Source organism: Centruroides sculpturatus, unplaced genomic scaffold, assembly GCF_000671375.1.
Source record: "Centruroides sculpturatus isolate CEXI.00-Female unplaced genomic scaffold, Cexi_2.0 scaffold1636, whole genome shotgun sequence".
Classification (NCBI taxonomy): Eukaryota; Metazoa; Arthropoda; class Arachnida; order Scorpiones; family Buthidae; genus Centruroides; species Centruroides sculpturatus.
Window position 1 is genome coordinate 137211 of NW_019385765.1, and position 20299 is coordinate 157509.

Consider the following 20299-nt stretch of genomic DNA (forward strand, 5'->3'; position numbering starts at 1 on the left):
CCCTTACCAGGTACTTAGGGGAGAGATGTAATTATTTGAATTATTTAGGAATATATTTAGGAATATTATTTGGATAATTTAATAATTTACTGATGCTAGGTGAGGGAGCACTGAGAGGAAAGGGTGTGTAAAACTGGAGATAGACTGGTGATGGTTCAGACTGATTCATCACATGTCATCATACATTCCACAACTCTGGAACAAGACAGGGTGCTGGGATCTTTGTTAACCCCAGATGACAGAGAGTCAAGTTGCACCTTTAATTAAGGGGTTGTTTTAGATTCTAAGATAAAAATATTTTAATCTAACCTATATTGTATATATAAAAACTTGATTAAAAATGNTATTCTCTGTTCTTCCAATTACATACCAGAAGTTAATTTCGTTAAATCGAATTTATTTACTAATTGTACTGAAATCTGCTTTAAAACTTCTACTGTCGATCGAGTATTTATTATTGGCTTGACATTCGTACATCCCCGAATCCATCTGACGAGCTGGTGTTATCTGTAATTTGCTTTTGATGTGTTTGTTTTTCAGCTGCCATTCTGTAATCTGCAATATATTATATGTCAATAATTAAATTATGTTCAACATAACTCCTTATAAAGCAGTTTAATTGATTAATTTATTACATTTAACTGCTTTATAGGAGCAGATACTTTTCATCAAGTAAAGTTTATCTTAATTTATATTATTTGGGCAACATAGATGTGTTAACTAAGAACAGATTTACATGTAAGATTGGGACATCCTGATTTTACATTTATTATTATTTAGTAGAGAGGAAGTGTTACTTATATTTTTAACTTAGGATAAGAGCAAATATAAAGTAAATCTGGTCCATATGTTACAATCTAAAAGTAGAGCAAATATTAAATTCTTGCAGATTCAAAAACATGGAAGTTAAATTTTAAGATTTAATTATGGAAATAAAATATTTGTTCCATTTGACACAACAGTAATTATGTTGAAAATTTATCCTTCTTGTTGCTACAGTTGCTTAAAAAAATAAAATGTGCACTTCTCATTTTCGATNCGATTTAAATACAGTATTTACTTTTAATATTACCAATATGTCATCGAAAAGAAAACGTGTTGTATTATCATTAAAAGACAAATTAAAGTATCTATTTCGATTATCCGGATTTTTCCTTATCCGGACTACCTTCATCCCCAATTAGTCCGGATAATCGAGGTTCTACTGTATTAATATGTCATTTTACACATAGAATTCAAAAATTACTTTCATAATTTAAAATGCACACGATATTAATAGCTATTTAATACAGATTTCTTTTTAAAAAAATGTGAAGGAACATTCATATTCTCTGTCTTCTGATTACATACTTTAAGATGTGCAGTAATATTTAATTGAAACATTATGTTTGATGTATTAATATATCTTTTTACACATAGAATTCAAAAATTACTTTCATAATTTAAAATGCACATGATATTAATAGCTATTTAATACAGATTTCTTTTTAAAAAAATGTGAAGGAACATTCATATTCTCTGTTTTTCCAATTACATACCAGAAGTTAATTTCGTTAAATCGAATTTATTTACTAATTGTACTGAAATCTGCTTTAAAACTTCTACTGTCGATCGAGTATTTATTATTGGCTTGACATTCGTACATCCCCGAATCCATCTGTCGAGCTGGTGTTATCTGTAATTTGCTTTTGATGTGTTTGTGTTTCAGCTGCCATTCCGTAATCTGCAATATATTATATGTCAATAATTAAATTATATTCAACATAACTCCTTATAAAGCAGTTTAATTGATTAATTTATTATATTTAACTGCTTTACACAGGAGCAGATACTTTTCATCAAGTAAAGTTTATCTTAATTTATATTATTTGGGCAACATAGATGTGTTAACTAAGAACAGATTTACATGTAAGCTAAAGCTATAGATTGGGGCATCCTGATTTTACATTTATTATTATTTAGTAGACAGGAAGTGTTACTTATATTTTTAACTTAGGATAAGAGCAAATATAAAATAAATCTGGTCCATGTGTTACAATCTAAAAGTAGAGCAAATATTAAATTCCTGCAGATTCAAAAACATGGAAGTTAAATTTTAATATTTAATTATGGAAATAAAATATTTGTTCCATTTGACACAACAGTAATTATGTTGAAAATTTATCCTTTTTGTCTCTACAGTTGCTTAAAAAATAAAATGTGCGCTTCTCATTTTCGATAAGAATGAAAGAAAAATATTCTTTTTTAACTCCTCTTTCCAAATTTATAAGTATAAAGAACCTTTTCATTTATGTAAGGAATGAATATTTCTGATATTTTTCTTAGTTTCTTTCAGGAATGCAATTAGGAGAATATACAGGACATATGTCTCAAGTACCAGCTTAGAGGGTTGCCCTTACCTAGTACTTAGGAGAGAGATGTAATTATTTGAATTATTTAGGAATATATTTAGGAATATTATTTGGATAATTTACTGATGCTAGGTAAGGGAGCACTGAGAGGAAAGGGTGTGTAAAACTGGAGATAGACTAGTGATGGTTCAGACTGATTCATCACATGTCATCAAACATTCCACAACTCTGGAACAAGACATGGCACTGGGATCTTAGTTAACCCCAGATGACAGAGTATAGTTGCTCCTTTAATTAAGGGGTTGTTTTAGATTCCTAAGATAAAAATATTTTAATCTAACCTATATTGTATATATAAAAACTTATGATGTTTATCTATTATTCTTAGAATATGTTTAAATAATACATAATTTACCTTTATAAAAGGATGTGCATAGAGTTCGATGTCATCCTTAAACCAGTTAATTCTTGGTTGTGGATCTCCTTTTGCTTCACATATGAAAACAATTTTATGTCCAAGTAAAAACTCGTAATCAAAATGAGATGCTTTAGTTATTTGAGCACCCTGTACAAAGACAAAACATACTTTTTTATTTCATGTTAATAGAGTAAATATGTTTGAGAAGCATTGTATTTACATTTAGTTTAGATGCCAATTCTTAACTGCAAACATTTAACATTATGATTATAGTAAAATGAGATAAATGTGTTGGACAAATTTGATACTATTGATTCAGAATTCTATAAAGATATTTTTAATGTTTCAGAAGTTTAATTTCAGCCATGCATAGAAAATTTTTATGATTATTTTTTAAGTGTATTCCTGTCCAGATACTATTCTTCAACCAAGGATAATAGGATTGAGTTTATAACTGTGAAGAATCTAACCGTATAAACTATAGTGTATTGGTGTCTTGCATCAGCAGATTGATAAACAATGTAGAAGTTTCTGTATATATCCAGGCAACTATTTTTAGATGCAATCTTATATTCTTATATCTTACAATGTGGAAACATACATTGTATTCTGATGGTTATGATTGGAAAAGATCCAATAAATTTGAATGAAACTATTATATAGCCTAAAAAATTCAAAATCATAATGATTTTATTAATTTGATGATGTAGATGAAATGTAACAAGTGAAATGGATCATATAGATCCATTCATGTTATGGTCCATCAGTTGCCAAGTGCTGTAGATAAAACCACTAAACACTGGTAGTGGATTATGTATTATCACTCTCTCAATAGGCTGGCAGCATTGAGTTTTCTGGGTTTCCTTCACTTGTCTAACATATAAATAGGACCCAGTTTTCTTTAGAAAGGCATCCCCCGTATTAGATTGCTTAACCATATTCCATTAATCCAATATATAATCGATCCTACAACACACCAGGAAAGAAAAATGTCTGTAAAAATTCTGGCATTAACTCAGGTTCTAATCTGTCGAATAGTAATCTAAAAGTCTGAAACTGTAATACATTTTTAACAATTTCAGCATTTTTATGATTATTAAGAAATTAGTAAATAATTAAGATAATAGATGAAATTGTTTTTCATGGAATGAACCAACGCACCAATGAATTTCTAAGATCAATATCTCATTCGTCTTACAATTAATCTTAATCCATTAGGAAGTCAACTGTCATAGAGAGAGGATAAAGAAAAAAGTTAGTTTCATGTGCAGTATCGAAAAATTGCAAGAGTCCGGGGCCCACCAGTGGCCAAGCGGTTCCGTTCCTTGAACACTGGGAGTTCGGTCGTGGATTAGCGCCTCTCCAGGATAGGCTGGCCACGTGGAGTTTTCTGGGTTTCTCCACGTCTGTAATGCCCGAATAGGGGCCAGTTACCCTTAACTATTAGACATTTAATATAAAATTTAAGCTGTTTTATGCTATATAAATTTAACTCGACTTTACTTTGTATTCTCAGAGCCCACGGTAAACTGGAAAACGCTACGACGTTGCCCTGGACCCTCACGATTACCCTCTCTACCTTTGTTATTTTAAACTCAACCTTCGAGGGGATACCGATTACTAAAACGGTTAAGAAACACTGGCAAAGACTTTGTAAAAACTTGTAATCGAAGAGCTATTCACTGCAGAACATTAAATAATAATTTATTATTATTAGTAAAGGGATGATCGGGGAAACATTGTATCATGTATTCATCACATCTTCCTCGAAAAATTAAAATGATGGCAAGGTTTGTGAAAGGTATTGTTATAGTCTCCCACGAACCAAAACTAAATACTTATTTATTAACCTTTAACCTCTAAAATATTTAGGAAACTTTCGTTATATTTCGTCCGNACATTGTATCATGTATTCATCACATCTTCCTCGAAAAATTAAAATGATGGCAAGGTTTGTGAAAGGTATTGTTATAGTCTCCCACGAACCAAAACTAAATACTTATTTATTAACCTTTAACCTCTAAAATATTTAGGAAACTTTCGTTATATTTCGTCCGGATATGGCGGGCCCCTTCCCTCACCACAAGTAAGCTGCCACTTTCACCTCTCAGCCATCCGGCCCATGTCATCAGATATGGCAATTAATTGGACATCATTATGTTTTATTGTTTTATAAACAGTATTTTCAGAAAAAAAATTTTTTTTGGAATGCCGTTTGTTTCAATTTACCCCATACCTGGGGTATATTGAAACAGAGCATGGGGTAAGTTGGAATTATATATTCTGGCTAATGTAAAACCTCGACAACCAATATGTATATCATGGAGACACGTCTTTATCCTTATGTTTAAAATAATTAATTCTATTCTGTATATCATACTTTAGCTGCAGAAAGAGAAAGAGATATTTTAAAGTACTTTTTTGCAGATTTATCTGAGTCATACGTAGAATGGATGTTTCATGTGACCATTATTTGCAAGGCGTGCATTGAATCATCAGCTTTTTCATTTTCTGCCCATAGTATTGGGATCTATATTGTTCATTTTTGCAACTTCATAAGCCTGACACTACCAGATTCAAGGCCAAAGTAAATGCTGCTCGCTTCCTCAATGTAATGAACCATATTACTTTCTTGAGAATCGATAACGATCTTCCGTGGTGTTGCATAGCTCATTTTCAGTTGAAATACACGTATCTTCATGAATACATTGTTGGTAAAACGGCCGAGACGGTTGTGAGTGCTTTGTTTATACCTATTAGTAAGAACAAACATGATATAGAATGGGAAAAAATCCGCTAAAAATGCTGTCTAATTATTCATATTTTTCTTAGCTTTCTGTATAGTAACATGTGGTATTTTGCTAGCCTTTGCCACAACACGAACAAACTCATTCGATTCCAAAACACTTCTGACTGCATTCAGCATCTTTTCTTCACCCACTCCTGTATTTTCTTCACGTTTCTAACACCAAATTACTTTATCATAGAAAGTTCTCCCAGGAGGCATACCTCCTGGCAGATCTCCCCCCTTTATTACGTTCCTTATTTCATTAATCCCATTATAAAATTAACAAGGAAAAATAAATTAGCCTTTGTTAACTTCATAATGGATTCAATGAAAAAATGCCAACATTGTATCCATTTCAGATCTTTAACACTACGATTGGATGCTAAATACATTCAATGACGTTTTTCTATTATTAAAATATATCAGAAGGCCCATTTAATGCTTCTGAATTCACGTTATATTCTAGAAATTTATTATTTACGTTAGCCAAAAACTATTTTTTCTATATAATTAATTCGTCGTGAGGAAATCTACGTGATTGCCATTATAAACCCACGAATTTTACATCTGTTCTGATGCGTGTTTTAGTTTCTTATTGATTACTTAAGAGCACCTTGCAACTAGTGAAGTACATAGCATTATCGAACACATGATTAAAATAAAGATACGGAAACTTACATTAGGATTGTCATAGTATTCCTTCCGACGTGGATGCGTATAGAAAATCGTTATAGGAGAACCCTTTCTATTCGGTCTCCTATTCCTCCATTTACCTTTAGCTCTGGCTGCATCACCGATGATAGCTAGATTCATCACTAATATCACACACAGCAAAATCGACACCGTGTAGCGGGTCATTATATCCTTAAACCCGTAAGAAATAAGGGAAAAAATGATTAAGGTAATCAATTCCTTCGATCTGATTGCCAATTAAACAGTAACCTGGTGTAGAAGATTCTTAATTTAGTTATAACGGTGAGCTGCAGAAATTTCTGGAGTGCTGTTAACAGAAATAATCGATAGACCCCGGTCTTGAAAGGACGAGTATAGATTCGACGTTTGATTTGGGTAACTTAACCCATCCACATATAGTTTTTAAGCTTTAGTGATGCACGAATTTCGTTTAATTATTAAAATATCCTTTGAGATTTGAGGAGAAATCGTATTATAAACTTACCTGAACGTCTAGATGCATGCAGCATTTAGTTAAGAGGTAGAGAAGAATTGCTTACTCCTCCTCCCGATCCCGTTCCTATTGATCTACTCGTGTAATTCATTTCGAGCAAAGCTGCAGACCGTTATTATTGATTTGATAACATTAAATCTACCCAATTACCTAGTAAAACGGATTTTACGGACAAAATGCTGTAAATATTATCTAATTTAATTTAAAAAAATACGTAAATTGTTAATATACGATGCACCACAACGTGCAAATGTATAGGATTAGTGTGAAATTTTTGTGATAAAATTCTTAATGTGTTTGTTTAATTGTTCTTAAGAATTTAGGTTTAATGTTAATTAAACATTTCCTTAATAATTTAATAAAAATTTTGTAGGTAATCGTTAAATCAATGTGGAAGTTTTAAAATTGTTATTGTTAGAGACAAAATTCTTTCTCTTAAATGATTATTAGGCCACACGTTACGTGACCTAAATCGGGTATAAAACTTAAACAAAGGCCATTTAGGGCCTTGAAAATAAATAATTAGTTTGTTGTTAGAAGAAAATACAGCAATATTTCTTCTATTTAGGCCAGAAATTGGCCTTAAACGTGGCTCCTCCTGTTCTTCATAGAAGCTATTGATAAGTTAAGTTTAAAGTCGTTTAGAATTAATGTTATTGATCTGTATGAATGAATCTAATAACGCACTTGTAGGTTATAAGCTTAATTATAATATAGCACTAGTGTGTGCACATTTTCGTGTGTCTTTAAAATAAAAAAAAAATAAATAAAATTTGAAGGTCTTCTGTGCATGTTACGCGGTGTTAAATGTTCTGGTTTGATGGGATAGGTAACTCGACACTTGGGCGATTTGCGAAGAGTTTCCTCCTTGGATGACTTTCCATGGGAAAAACTGGCTTCTATTTTAGGTGTTAGACACGTAAAGAGTACCCAGAAAACTGCACGTTGATGCAGCACGGGACCCACTTTTAGTATTTAGTAGTTTTATGCGCTTTGTCATTGATGGGCACGCTTGTTAAATTAATTTATTACATCATACAAATGGAGTTAATAGTAAAATTGTCGTTGCATTGAATAGTTAATAGAATCACACCCACCACAAGTAGCTCAGTGGATAAAATTACTGAACACTTGTAGTCACAGAGAGGCATGTATTTGGCCTCTTTAGCCATTTAAAATAAATAAAAATAAATGCATAGAATGTTTCTTTGTTAATCTATTTGTTTCTACTCCGATTTACACCACCTCTCAAAGCAGTTTTAATAGGATTCCTGTTAGAGCAGCTTTCTTGACAAACCAATATCTCTCTATAACTGTAACTAAGATTTTGTCATTAGCTATATCTTATATCTTTATTTCCAATCAATACTGACTTTTAAAACTAATCGAGAAGATAAATTGTTACTGAAATAACAGATTAGCTTCCTTTATCAACATGTTAACCTCTCTAAAATTATAACCAAGTGAAATGTAATAGTGTAACTTCATTAAAATAAAATTGATTTATAATGTAGAAAATGTTTATTATGTTAGAAATTCTATATGCATCTACAGTGTTTACTTATTTAATGTATCAATACACTCCTTAATATATAAATTCCAACTAAATACTTGGTTGTCAGCATGGAAATGACTAGTAAGGAAGGATAAGCAAGAGAAATATAAAAGTAGTTGATTTCCTACAAGGAGAATGTAATTTAAACTAATTTGGAATATGAAAGGGAAGCATCATGTAGAAGAAGGAATGCATAAATTTAAAGGGAGATGTTCTTATATGAAGTACTGTTTGATAAGAAATTTGGTGTATTTGCTTTATGTAAATAGACTCTGATGATGGAAGAGAAATGTTGGAGTAGTCAGAATTAATTTTTGATGTGCAACTCCAGTGAAAGCAGATTTGTAACATTATTATTTAGTCGAATATTGTCAATCATTTGTAAACATGTTGTGGGTATAGAAGATGGATATTGAAAACAGATTTTATTTTTCATAAGATGTAATTCATAAAACTTCTGCTTTAGTTGCATCATTGGAAAATTTTCCCATGATGTATCAATAATATCAGCTATAAAAATCCAATGTGTGCAAATCAAAAATATTACAAGAAAAATATAAAAAAAATAATAAAATTCTACAAGGATCTGATTGATTCATTAAATTCAGAAGTTTATTAATTTGATATTTAAATCATACCAATATTTTAGTTATATATCAATATAATGTAAAAATAATATTTATAAAAGATACTTTATAATACTTTAAGATGTGCAGTAATATTTAATTGAAACATTATGTTTGATGTATTAATATATCTTTTTACACATAGAATTCAAAAATTACTTTCATAATTTAAAATGCACATGATATTAATAGCTATTTAATACAGATTTCTTTTTAAAAAAATGTGAAGGAACATTCATATTCTCTGTTTTTCCAATTACATACCAGAAGTTAATTTCGTTAAATCGAATTTATTTACTAATTGTACTGAAATCTGCTTTAAAACTTCTACTGTCGATCGAGTATTTATTATTGGCTTGACATTCGTACATCCCCGAATCCATCTGTCGAGCTGGTGTTATCTGTAATTTGCTTTTGATGTGTTTGTGTTTCAGCTGCCATTCCGTAATCTGCAATATATTATATGTCAATAATTAAATTATATTCAACATAACTCCTTATAAAGCAGTTTAATTGATTAATTTATTATATTTAACTGCTTTACACAGGAGCAGATACTTTTCATCAAGTAAAGTTTATCTTAATTTATATTATTTGGGCAACATAGATGTGTTAACTAAGAACAGATTTACATGTAAGCTAAAGCTATAGATTGGGGCATCCTGATTTTACATTTATTATTATTTAGTAGACAGGAAGTGTTACTTATATTTTTAACTTAGGATAAGAGCAAATATAAAATAAATCTGGTCCATGTGTTACAATCTAAAAGTAGAGCAAATATTAAATTCCTGCAGATTCAAAAACATGGAAGTTAAATTTTAATATTTAATTATGGAAATAAAATATTTGTTCCATTTGACACAACAGTAATTATGTTGAAAATTTATCCTTCTTGTCTCTACAGTTGCTTAAAAAATAAAATGTGCGCTTCTCATTTTCGATAAGAATGAAAGAAAAATATTCTTTTTTAACTCCTCTTTCCAAATTTATAAGTATAAAGAACCTTTTCATTTATGTAAGGAATGAATATTTCTGATATTTTTCTTAGTTTCTTTCAGGAATGCAATTAGGAGAATATACAGGACATATGTCTCAAGTACCAGCTTAGAGGGTTGCCCTTACCTAGTACTTAGGAGAGAGATGTAATTATTTGAATTATTTAGGAATATATTTAGGAATATTATTTGGATAATTTACTGATGCTAGGTAAGGGAGCACTGAGAGGAAAGGGTGTGTAAAACTGGAGATAGACTAGTGATGGTTCAGACTGATTCATCACATGTCATCAAACATTCCACAACTCTGGAACAAGACATGGCACTGGGATCTTAGTTAACCCCAGATGACAGAGTATAGTTGCTCCTTTAATTAAGGGGTTGTTTTAGATTCCTAAGATAAAAATATTTTAATCTAACCTATATTGTATATATAAAAACTTATGATGTTTATCTATTATTCTTAGAATATGTTTAAATAATACATAATTTACCTTTATAAAAGGATGTGCATAGAGTTCGATGTCATCCTTAAACCAGTTAATTCTTGGTTGTGGATCTCCTTTTGCTTCACATATGAAAACAATTTTATGTCCAAGTAAAAACTCGTAATCAAAATGAGATGCTTTAGTTATTTGAGCACCCTGTACAAAGACAAAACATACTTTTTTATTTCATGTTAATAGAGTAAATATGTTTGAGAAGCATTGTATTTACATTTAGTTTAGATGCCAATTCTTAACTGCAAACATTTAACATTATGATTATAGTAAAATGAGATAAATGTGTTGGACAAATTTGATACTATTGATTCAGAATTCTATAAAGATATTTTTAATGTTTCAGAAGTTTAATTTCAGCCATGCATAGAAAATTTTTATGATTATTTTTTAAGTGTATTCCTGTCCAGATACTATTCTTCAACCAAGGATAATAGGATTGAGTTTATAACTGTGAAGAATCTAACCGTATAAACTATAGTGTATTGGTGTCTTGCATCAGCAGATTGATAAACAATGTAGAAGTTTCTGTATATATCCAGGCAACTATTTTTAGATGCAATCTTATATTCTTATATCTTACAATGTGGAAACATACATTGTATTCTGATGGTTATGATTGGAAAAGATCCAATAAATTTGAATGAAACTATTATATAGCCTAAAAAATTCAAAATCATAATGATTTTATTAATTTGATGATGTAGATGAAATGTAACAAGTGAAATGGATCATATAGATGCATTCATGTTATGGTCCATCAGTTGCCAAGTGCTGTAGATAAAACCACTAAACACTGGTAGTGGATTATGTATCATCACCTTCTCAGTAGGCTGGCAGCATTGAGTTTTCTGTGTTTCCTTCACCTGTCTAACATATAAATAGGATTCAGTTTTCTTTAGAAAGGCATTTCCCGTAGTAGATTGCTTAACCATATTCCATTAATCCAATATATAATCGATCCTACAACACACCAGGAAAGAAAAATGCCTGTAAAAAAATTCTGGCATTAACTCATGTTCTAATCTGTCTAATAGTAATCTAAAAGCCTGAAACTGTAATACATTTTTAACAATTTTAGCATTTTTACGATTATTAAGAAATTAGTAAATAATTAAGAGAATAGATGAAATTGTTTTTTGTGGAATGAACCAACGCACCAATGAATTTCTAAGACCAATATCTTGTACTCTCAGAGCCCACGGCAAACTGGAAAACGCTACGACGTTACCCTGGACCCTCACGATTACCCTCTTAAATACAACTTTTAAAAGGATGCCGATCACTAAAAAGGTTAAGCAACACTGGCAAAGACTTTGTAAAAACTTGTAATCTAAGAGCTATTCACTGCAGAACATTAAATAATAATTTATTATTATTAGTAAAGGGATGATCGGGGAAACATTGTATCATGTATTCATCACATCTTTCTCGAAAAATTAAAATGATGGCAAGGTTTGTGAAAGGTATTGTTATAGTCTCCCACGAACCAAAACTAAATACTTATTTATTAACCTTTAACCTCTAAAATATTTAGGAAACTTTCGTTATATATCGTCTAGATTTGTGGGGCCCCATCCTTCACCACAAGTAAGCTGCCACTTTCACCCTTCAGCCATCCGGCCCATGTCATCAGATATGGCAATTAATTGGACGTCATTATGTATTATGTTTTATTGTTTTATGAACAGTATTTTCAGAAAAAAAATTTTTTTGGAATGCCGTTTATTTCAATTTACCCCATACCTGGGGTATATTGAAACAGAACATGGGGTAAGTTGGAATTGTATATTCTGGCAAATGTAAAACCACGACAACCAATATGTATATCATAGAGACACGTCTTTATCCTTGTGTTTTAAAATAATTAATCCTATTCTGTATATCATAGCTGCAGAAAGAGAAGGAGATATTTTAAAGTAGTTTTTTTTTGCAGATTTATCAGAGTCATACGTAGAATGGATCACTATTCGTGCATGTTTCATGTGACTATTATTTGCACGGCGTGCATTGAATTATCAGCTTTTTCATTTTCTGCCCACGATGTTGGGATCTATATTGTTCATTTTTGCAACTTCATAAGCCTGACACCATCAGATTCAAGGCCAAAGTAAATGCTGCTCGCTTCCTCAATGTAATGAACCATATCACTTTCTTGAGAATCAATAACGATCTTCTGTAGTTTTGCATAGCTCATTTTCAGTTGAAATACACGTATCTTCATGAATACATTGTTGGTAAAACGGCCGAGACGGTTGTGAGTGCTTTGTTTACACCTATTAGTAAGAACAAACATGATATAGAATGGGAAAAAATCCGCTAAAAATGCTGTCTAATTATTCATATTTTTCTTAGCTTTCTGTATAGTAACATGTGGTATTTTGCTAGCCTTTGCCACAACACGAACAAACTCATTCGATTCCAAAACACTTCTGACTGCATTCAGCATCTTTTCTTCACCCACTCCTGTATTTTCTTCACGTTTCTAACACCAAATTACTTTATCATAGAAAGTTCTCCCAGGAGGCATACCTCCTGGCAGATCTCCCCCCTTTATTACGTTCCTTATTTCATTAATCCCATTATAAAATTAACAAGGAAAAATAAATTAGCCTTTGTTAACTTCATAATGGATTCAATGAAAAAATGCCAACATTGTATCCATTTCAGATCTTTAACACTACGATTTGGATGATAAATAGATTCAATGACGTTTTTCTATTATTAAAATATATCAGAAGGCCCATTTAATGCTTCTGAATTTACGTTATATTTTAGAAATTTATTATTTATGTTAGCCAAAAGCTATTTTTTCTACATAATTAATTCGTCGTGAGGAAATCTACGTGATTGCCATTATAAACCCACGAATCTTACATCTGTCCTGATGTGTGTTTTAGTTTCTTATTGATTACTTAATAGCACCTTGCAACTAGTGAAGTACATAGCATTATCGAACACATGATTAAAATAAAGATACGGAAACTTACATTAGAATTGTCATAGTATTCCTTCCAACATGGATGCGTATCGAAAATGGTTATAGGAGAACCCTTTCTATTCGGTCTCCTAATCCTGCATATTCTTCTAGCTCTCGCTGCATCACCGGTGATAGCTAGATCCATCACGAATATCGCACCCAGCAAAATCGACACCGTGTAGCGGGTCATTATATACTTAATTAAACCCGTAAGAAATAAGGGAAAAAATGATTAAAGTAATCAATTCCTTCGATCTGAATGCCAATTAAACTATAATCTGGTGTAGAAGATTCTTAATTTAGTTAGAACGGTGAGCTGCAGAAATTTCTGGAGTGCTGTTAACAGAAATAATCGATAGACACCGGTCTTCAAAGGATGAGTATAGATTCGACGTTTGATTTGGGTAACTTAACCCATCCACATATAGTTTTTAAGCTTTAGTGATGCACGAATTTCGTTTAATAATTTTAAAATATCCTTTGAGATTTGAAGAGAAATCGTATTATAAACTTACCTGAACGTCTAGATGCATGCAGCATTTACTTAAGAGGTAGAGAAGAATTGCTTACACCTCCTCCCGATCCCGTTCCTATTGATCTACTCGTGTAATTCATTTCGAGCAAAGCTGCAGACCGTTATTATTGATTTAATAACATTAAATCTACCCAATTTCCTAGTAAAATGGATTTTACGGACAAAACTGCTGTAAATATTATCTAATTTAATTTAAAAAAAATACGCAAATTGTTAATATACGATGCACCACAACATGCAAATGTACAGGATTAGTGTGAAATTTTTGTGATAAAATTCTTAATGTATTTCTTTAATTGTTCTTAAGAATTTAGGTTTAATGTTAATTAAACATTTCCTTGATATTTTAATAAAAATTTTGTAGGTAATCGTTAAATCAATGTGGAAGCTTTAAAATTGTTATTGTTAGAGACAAAATTCTTTCTCTTAAATGATTATTAGGCCACACGTTACGTGACCTAAATCGGGTATAAAACTTAAACAAAGGCCATTTAGAGCCTTGAAAATAAATAATTAGTTTGTTGTTAGAAAAAAATAGAGCAATATTTCTTTTATTTACGCTAGAAATTGGCCTTAAACGTGGCTCTTCCTGTTCTTCATAGAAGCTATTGATAAGTTAGCTTTAACACCGTTTAGAATTAATGTTATTGATCTGTATAAATGAATATAATAACGCACTTGTAGGCTGTAAGCTTAATTATAATATAGCGCTAGTGTGTGCACATTTTCGTGTGTCTTTAAAATAAAAAAAAAATAAATAAAAGTTGAAGGTCTTCTCTGCATGTTACGCGGTGTTAAATGTTCTGGTTTGATGGGATAGGTAACTCGACACTTGGGCGATTTGCTAAGAGTTTCCTCCTTGGATGACTTTCCATGGAAAAAAAACTGGCTTCTATTTTAGGTGTTAGACACGAGAAGAGCACCCAGAAAACTGCACGTTGATGAAGCACGGGACCCACTTTTAGCATTTAGTAGTTTTATGCGCTCTGTCATTGATGGGCACGCTTGTTAAATTAATTTATTACATCATGTAAATGGAGTTAACAGTAAAATTGTCGTTGCATTGAATAGTTAATAGAATCACACCCACCACAAGTAGCTCAGTGGATAAAATTACTGAACACTTGTAGTCACAGAGAGGCATGTATTTGGCCTCTTTAGCCATTTAAAATAAATAAAAATAAATGCATAGAATGTTTCTTTGTTAATCTATTTGTTTCTACTCCGATTTACACCACCTCTCAAAGCAGTTTTAATAGGATTCCTGTTAGAGCAGCTTTCTTGACAAACCAATATCTCTCTATAACTGTAACTAAGATTTTGTCATTAGCTATATCTTATATCTTTATTTCCAATCAATACTGACTTTTAAAACTAATCGAGAAGATAAATTGTTACTGAAATAACAGATTAGCTTCCTTTATCAACATGTTAACCTCTCTAAAATTATAACCAAGTGAAATGTAATAGTGTAACTTCATTAAAATAAAATTGATTTATAATGTAGAAAATGTTTATTATGTTAGAAATTCTATATGCGTCTACAGTGTTTACTTATTTAATGTATCAATACACTCCTTAATATATAAATTCCAACTAAATACTTGGTTGTCAGCATGGAAATGACTAGTAAGGAAGGATAAGCAAGAGAAATATAAAAGTAGTTGATTTCCTACAAGGAGAATGTAATTTAAACTAATTTGGAATATGAAAGGGAAGCATCATGTAGAAGAAGAAATGCATAAATTTAAAGGGAGATGTTCCTATATGAAGTACTGTTTGATAAGAAATTTGGTGTGTTTGCTTTTTGTAATTAGGCTCTGATGATGGACGAGAAATGTTGGAGTAGTCAGAATTAATTTTTGATGTGCGACTCCAGTGAAAGCAGATTTGTAACATTATTATTTAGTCGAATATTGTCAATCATTTGTAAACATGTTGTGGGTATAGAAGATGGATATTGAAAACAGATTTTATTTTTCGTAAGATTTAATTCATAAAACTTCTGCTTTAGTTAAATCATTGGAAAATTTTCCCATGATGTATCAATAATATCAGCTATAAAAATCCAATATGTGCAAATCAAAAATATTACGAGAAAAATAAAAAAAAATAATAAAATTCTACAAGGATCTGATTGATTCATTAAATTCAGAAGTTTATTAATTTGATATTCAAATCCTACCAATATTTTTAATTATATATCAATATAATGTAAAAATAATATTTATAAAAGATACTTTATAATACTTTAATACTTTAAGATGTGCAGTAATATATAATTGAAACATTATGTTTGATGTATTAATATATCTTTTTACACATAGAATTCAAAAATTACTTTCATAATTTAAAATGCACATGATATTAATAGCTATTTAATACAGATTTCTTTTTAAAAAATATGAAGGAACATTCATATTCTCTGTTCTTCCAATTACATACCAGAAGTTAATTTCGTTAAATCGAATTTATTTACTAATTGTACTGAAATCTGCTTTAAAACTTCTACTGTCGATCGAGTATTTATTATTGGCTTGACATTCGTACATCCCCGAATCCATCTGACGAGCTGGTGTTATCTGTAATTTGCTTTTGATGTGTTTGTTTTTCAGCTGCCATTCTGTAATCTGCAATATATTATATGTCAATAATTAAATTATGTTCAACATAACTCCTTATAAAGCAGTTTAATTGATTAATTTATTACATTTAACTGCTTTATAGGAGCAGATACTTTTCATCAAGTAAAGTTTATCTTAATTTATATTATTTGGGCAACATAGATGTGTTAACTAAGAACAGATTTACATGTAAGATTGGGACATCCTGATTTTACATTTATTATTATTTAGTAGAGAGGAAGTGTTACTTATATTTTTAACTTAGGATAAGAGCAAATATAAAGTAAATCTGGTCCATATGTTACAATCTAAAAGTAGAGCAAATATTAAATTCTTGCAGATTCAAAAACATGGAAGTTAAATTTTAAGATTTAATTATGGAAATAAAATATTTGTTCCATTTGACACAACAGTAATTATGTTGAAAATTTATCCTTCTTGTTGCTACAGTTGCTTAAAAAAATAAAATGTGCACTTCTCATTTTCGATAAGAATGGAAGAAAATATTCTTTTTCAACTTCTCTTTCCAAATTTAAAAGTATAAACAACCTTTTCATTTATGTAAGGAATGAATATTTCTGATATTTTTCTTAGTTTCTATCAGGGATGCAATTAGGAGAATATACAGGACATATGCTCCAAGTACTAGCTTAGAGGGTTGCCCTTACCAGGTACTTAGGGGAGAGATGTAATTATTTGAATTATTTAGGAATATATTTAGGAATATTATTTGGATAATTTAATAATTTACTGATGCTAGGTGAGGGAGCACTGAGAGGAAAGGGTGTGTAAAACTGGAGATAGACTGGTGATGGTTCAGACTGATTCATCACATGTCATCATACATTCCACAACTCTGGAACAAGACAGGGTGCTGGGATCTTTGTTAACCCCAGATGACAGAGAGTCAAGTTGCACCTTTAATTAAGGGGTTGTTTTAGATTCTAAGATAAAAATATTTTAATCTAACCTATATTGTATATATAAAAACTTGATTAAAAATGATATGTATTTATTATTCTTAGAATATGTTTAAATAATACGTAATTTACCTTTATAAAAGGATGTGCATAGAGTTCGATGTCATCCTTAAACCAGTTAATTCTTGGTTGTGGATCTCCTTTTGCTTCACATATGAAAACAATTTTATGTCCAAGTAAAAACTCGTAATCAAAATGAGATGCTTTAGTTATTTGAGCACCCTGTACAAAGACAAAACATACTTTTTTATTTCATGTTAATAGAGTAAATATGTTTGAGAAGCATTGTATTTACATTTACTTTAGATGCCAATTCTTAACTGCAAACATTTAACATTATGATTATAGTAAAATGAGATAAATGTGTTGGACAAATTTGATACTATTGATTCAGAATTCTATAAAGATATTTTTAATGTTTCAGAAGTTTAATTTCAGCCATGCATAGAAAATTTTTATGATTATTTTTTAAGTGTATTCCTGTCCAGATACTATTCTTCAACCAAGGATAATAGGATTGAGTTTATAACTGTGAAGAATCTAACCGTATAAACTATAGTGTATTGGTGTCTTGCATCAGCAGATTGATAAACAATGTAGAAGTTTCTGTATATATCCAGGCAACTATTTTTAGATGCAATCTTATATTCTTATATCTTACAATGTGGAAACATACATTGTATTCTGATGGTTATGATTGGAAAAGATCCAATAAATTTGAATGAAACTATTATATAGCCTAAAAAATTCAAAATCATAATGATTTTATTAATTTGATGATGTAGATGAAATGTAACAAGTGAAATGGATCATATAGATGCATTCATGTTATGGTCCATCAGTTGCCAAGTGCTGTAGATAAAACCACTAAACACTGGTAGTTGATTATGTATCATCACCTTCTCAGTAGGCTGGCAGCATTGAGTTTTCTGTGTTTCCTTCACCTGTCTAACATATAAATAGGACCCAGTTTTCTTTAGAAAGGCATTTCCCGTAGTAGATTGCTTAACCATATTCCATTAATCCAATATATAATCGATCCTACAACACACCAGGAAAGAAAAATGCCTGTAAAAAAATTCTGGCATTAACTCATGTTCTAATCTGTCTAATAGTAATCTAAAAGCCTGAAACTGTAATACATTTTTAACAATTTTAGCATTTTTACGATTATTAAGAAATTAGTAAATAATTAAGAGAATAGATGAAATTGTTTTTTGTGGAATGAACCAACGCACCAATGAATTTCTAAGACCAATATCTTGTACTCTCAGAGCCCACGGCAAACTGGAAAACGCTACGACGTTACCCTGGACCCTCACGATTACCCTCTTAAATACAACTTTTAAAAGGATGCCGATCACTAAAAAGGTTAAGAAACACTGGCAAAGACTTTGTAAAAACTTGTAATCTAAGAGCTATTCACTGCAGAACATTAAATAATAATTTATTATTATTAGTAAAGGGATGATCGGGGAAACATTGTATCATGTATTCATCACATCTTTCTCGAAAAATTAAAATGATGGCAAGGTTTGTGAAAGGTATTGTTATAGTCTCCCACGAACCAAAACTAAATACTTATTTATTAACCTTTAACCTCTAAAATATTTAGGAAACTTTCGTTATATATCGTCTAGATTTGTGGGACCCCATCCTTCACCACAAGTAAGCTGCCACTTTCACCCTTCAGCCATCCGGCCCATGTCATCAGATATGGCAATTAATTGGACGTCATTATGTATTATGTTTTATTGTTTTATGAACAGTATTTTCAGAAAAAAAATTTTTTTGGAATGCCGTTTATTTCAATTTACCCCATACCTGGGGTATATTGAAACAGAACATGGGGTAAGTTGGAATTGTATATTCTGGCAAATGTAAAACCACGACAACCAATATGTATATCATAGAGACACGTCTTTATCCTTGTGTTTTAAAATAATTAATCCTATTCTGTATATCATAGCTGCAGAAAGAGAAGGAGATATTTTAAAGTAGTTTTTTTTTGCAGATTTATCAGAGTCATACGTAGAATGGATCACTATTCGTGCATGTTTCATGTGACTATTATTTGCACGGCGTGCATTGAATTATCAGCTTTTTCATTTTCTGCCCACGATGTTGGGATCTATATTGTTCATTTTTGCAACTTCATAAGCCTGACACCATCAGATTCAAGGCCAAAGTAAATGCTGCTCGCTTCCTCAATGTAATGAACCATATCACTTTCTTGAGAATCAATAACGATCTTCTGTAGTTTTGCATAGCTCATTTTCAGTTGAAATACACGTATCTTCATGAATACATTGTTGGTAAAACGGCCGAGACGGTTGTGAGTGCTTTGTTTACACCTATTAGTAAGAACAAACATGATATAGAATGGGAAAAAATCCGCTAAAAATGCTGTCTAATTATTCATATTTTTCTTAGCTTTCTGTATAGTAACATGTGGTATTTTGCTAGCCTTTGCCACAACACGAACAAACTCATTCGATTCCAAAACACTTCTGACTGCATTCAGTATCTTCTCTTCACCCACTCCTGTGTTTTCTTCACGTTTCTAACACCAAATTACTTTATCATAGAAAGTTCTCCCAGAGGCATACCTCCTGACAGATCTCCCCCTTTATTACGTTCCTTATTTCATTAAACCCATTATGAAATTAACAAGGAAAAATAAATTAGCCTTTGTTAACTTCATAATGGATTCAATGAAAAAATGCCAACATTGTATCCATTTCAGATCTTTAACACT

General features: G+C 30.9%; 3 protein-coding genes across 6 annotated transcripts; all 3 read right to left on the reverse strand.

Moving 5' to 3' along the window:
- Positions 1-354: 354 nt before the first annotated feature.
- LOC111641910 (immunoglobulin domain-containing protein oig-4-like) lies at positions 355-6950 on the reverse strand. Of its 3 annotated transcripts, XM_023388161.1 has the most exons (5): positions 6735-6933; positions 6500-6657; positions 6236-6421; positions 2767-2916; positions 1368-1723 (listed from the first exon to the last, which is right to left on the reverse strand). In XM_023388161.1, the coding sequence occupies exons 3-5, from the start codon at positions 6413-6415 to the stop codon at positions 1565-1567; spliced, it is 489 nt and encodes a 162-aa protein (XP_023243929.1). In that variant the 5' UTR covers positions 6416-6421; positions 6500-6657; positions 6735-6933; the 3' UTR covers positions 1368-1564. The 3 variants fall into 3 exon arrangements, with proteins under 3 accessions (XP_023243930.1, XP_023243929.1, XP_023243928.1); XM_023388162.1 differs by lacking the exon at positions 1368-1723 and adding an exon at positions 355-555 and having other exon boundaries at positions 6236-6657; positions 6735-6950; XM_023388160.1 differs by having other exon boundaries at positions 6236-6657; positions 6735-6929.
- A 2067-nt stretch (positions 6951-9017) lies between these two features.
- On the reverse strand, positions 9018-14169 carry LOC111641903 (immunoglobulin domain-containing protein oig-4-like). Of its 2 annotated transcripts, none has more exons than XM_023388152.1 (3): positions 13918-14169; positions 10417-10566; positions 9018-9373 (listed from the first exon to the last, which is right to left on the reverse strand). In XM_023388152.1, exons 1-3 carry the CDS (start codon positions 13933-13935, stop codon positions 9215-9217), a joined length of 327 nt encoding a protein of 108 aa, XP_023243920.1. In that variant the 5' UTR covers positions 13936-14169; the 3' UTR covers positions 9018-9214. The 2 variants fall into 2 exon arrangements, with proteins under 2 accessions (XP_023243920.1, XP_023243919.1); XM_023388151.1 differs by lacking the exon at positions 13918-14169 and adding an exon at positions 11244-11706.
- Positions 14170-16182: 2013 nt separating this feature from the next.
- LOC111641907 (immunoglobulin domain-containing protein oig-4-like) lies at positions 16183-17783 on the reverse strand (the record flags this gene model as incomplete). The annotated part of the gene is made up of 2 exons (XM_023388156.1): positions 16183-16567; positions 17614-17783. Coding segments are annotated over 2 exons (329 nt in total), but the record flags the coding sequence as incomplete, so codon positions are not given.
- Positions 17784-20299: the final 2516 nt, after the last annotated feature.

Coding starts and splice junctions, on each gene's coding strand:
- LOC111641903 (XM_023388151.1), bottom strand. CDS start 11,357: ATGGTTAAGCAATCTACTACGGGAAATGCCTTTCTAAAGAAAACTGAA. Junction 10,567..11,243: donor GCTGCCAGCCTACTGAGAAG/GTGATGATACAT, acceptor GTCTTTGTACAG/GGTGCTCAAATAACTAAAGC. Junction 9,374..10,416: donor ATGCACATCCTTTTATAAAG/GTAAATTATGTA, acceptor AATATATTGCAG/ATTACGGAATGGCAGCTGAA.
- LOC111641910 (XM_023388162.1), bottom strand. CDS start 6,415: ATGACCCGCTACACGGTGTCGATTTTGCTGTGTGTGATATTAGTGATG. Junction 2,917..6,235: donor AATACTATGACAATCCTAAT/GTAAGTTTCCGT, acceptor GTCTTTGTACAG/GGTGCTCAAATAACTAAAGC. Junction 556..2,766: donor ATGCACATCCTTTTATAAAG/GTAAATTATGTA, acceptor AATATATTGCAG/ATTACAGAATGGCAGCTGAA.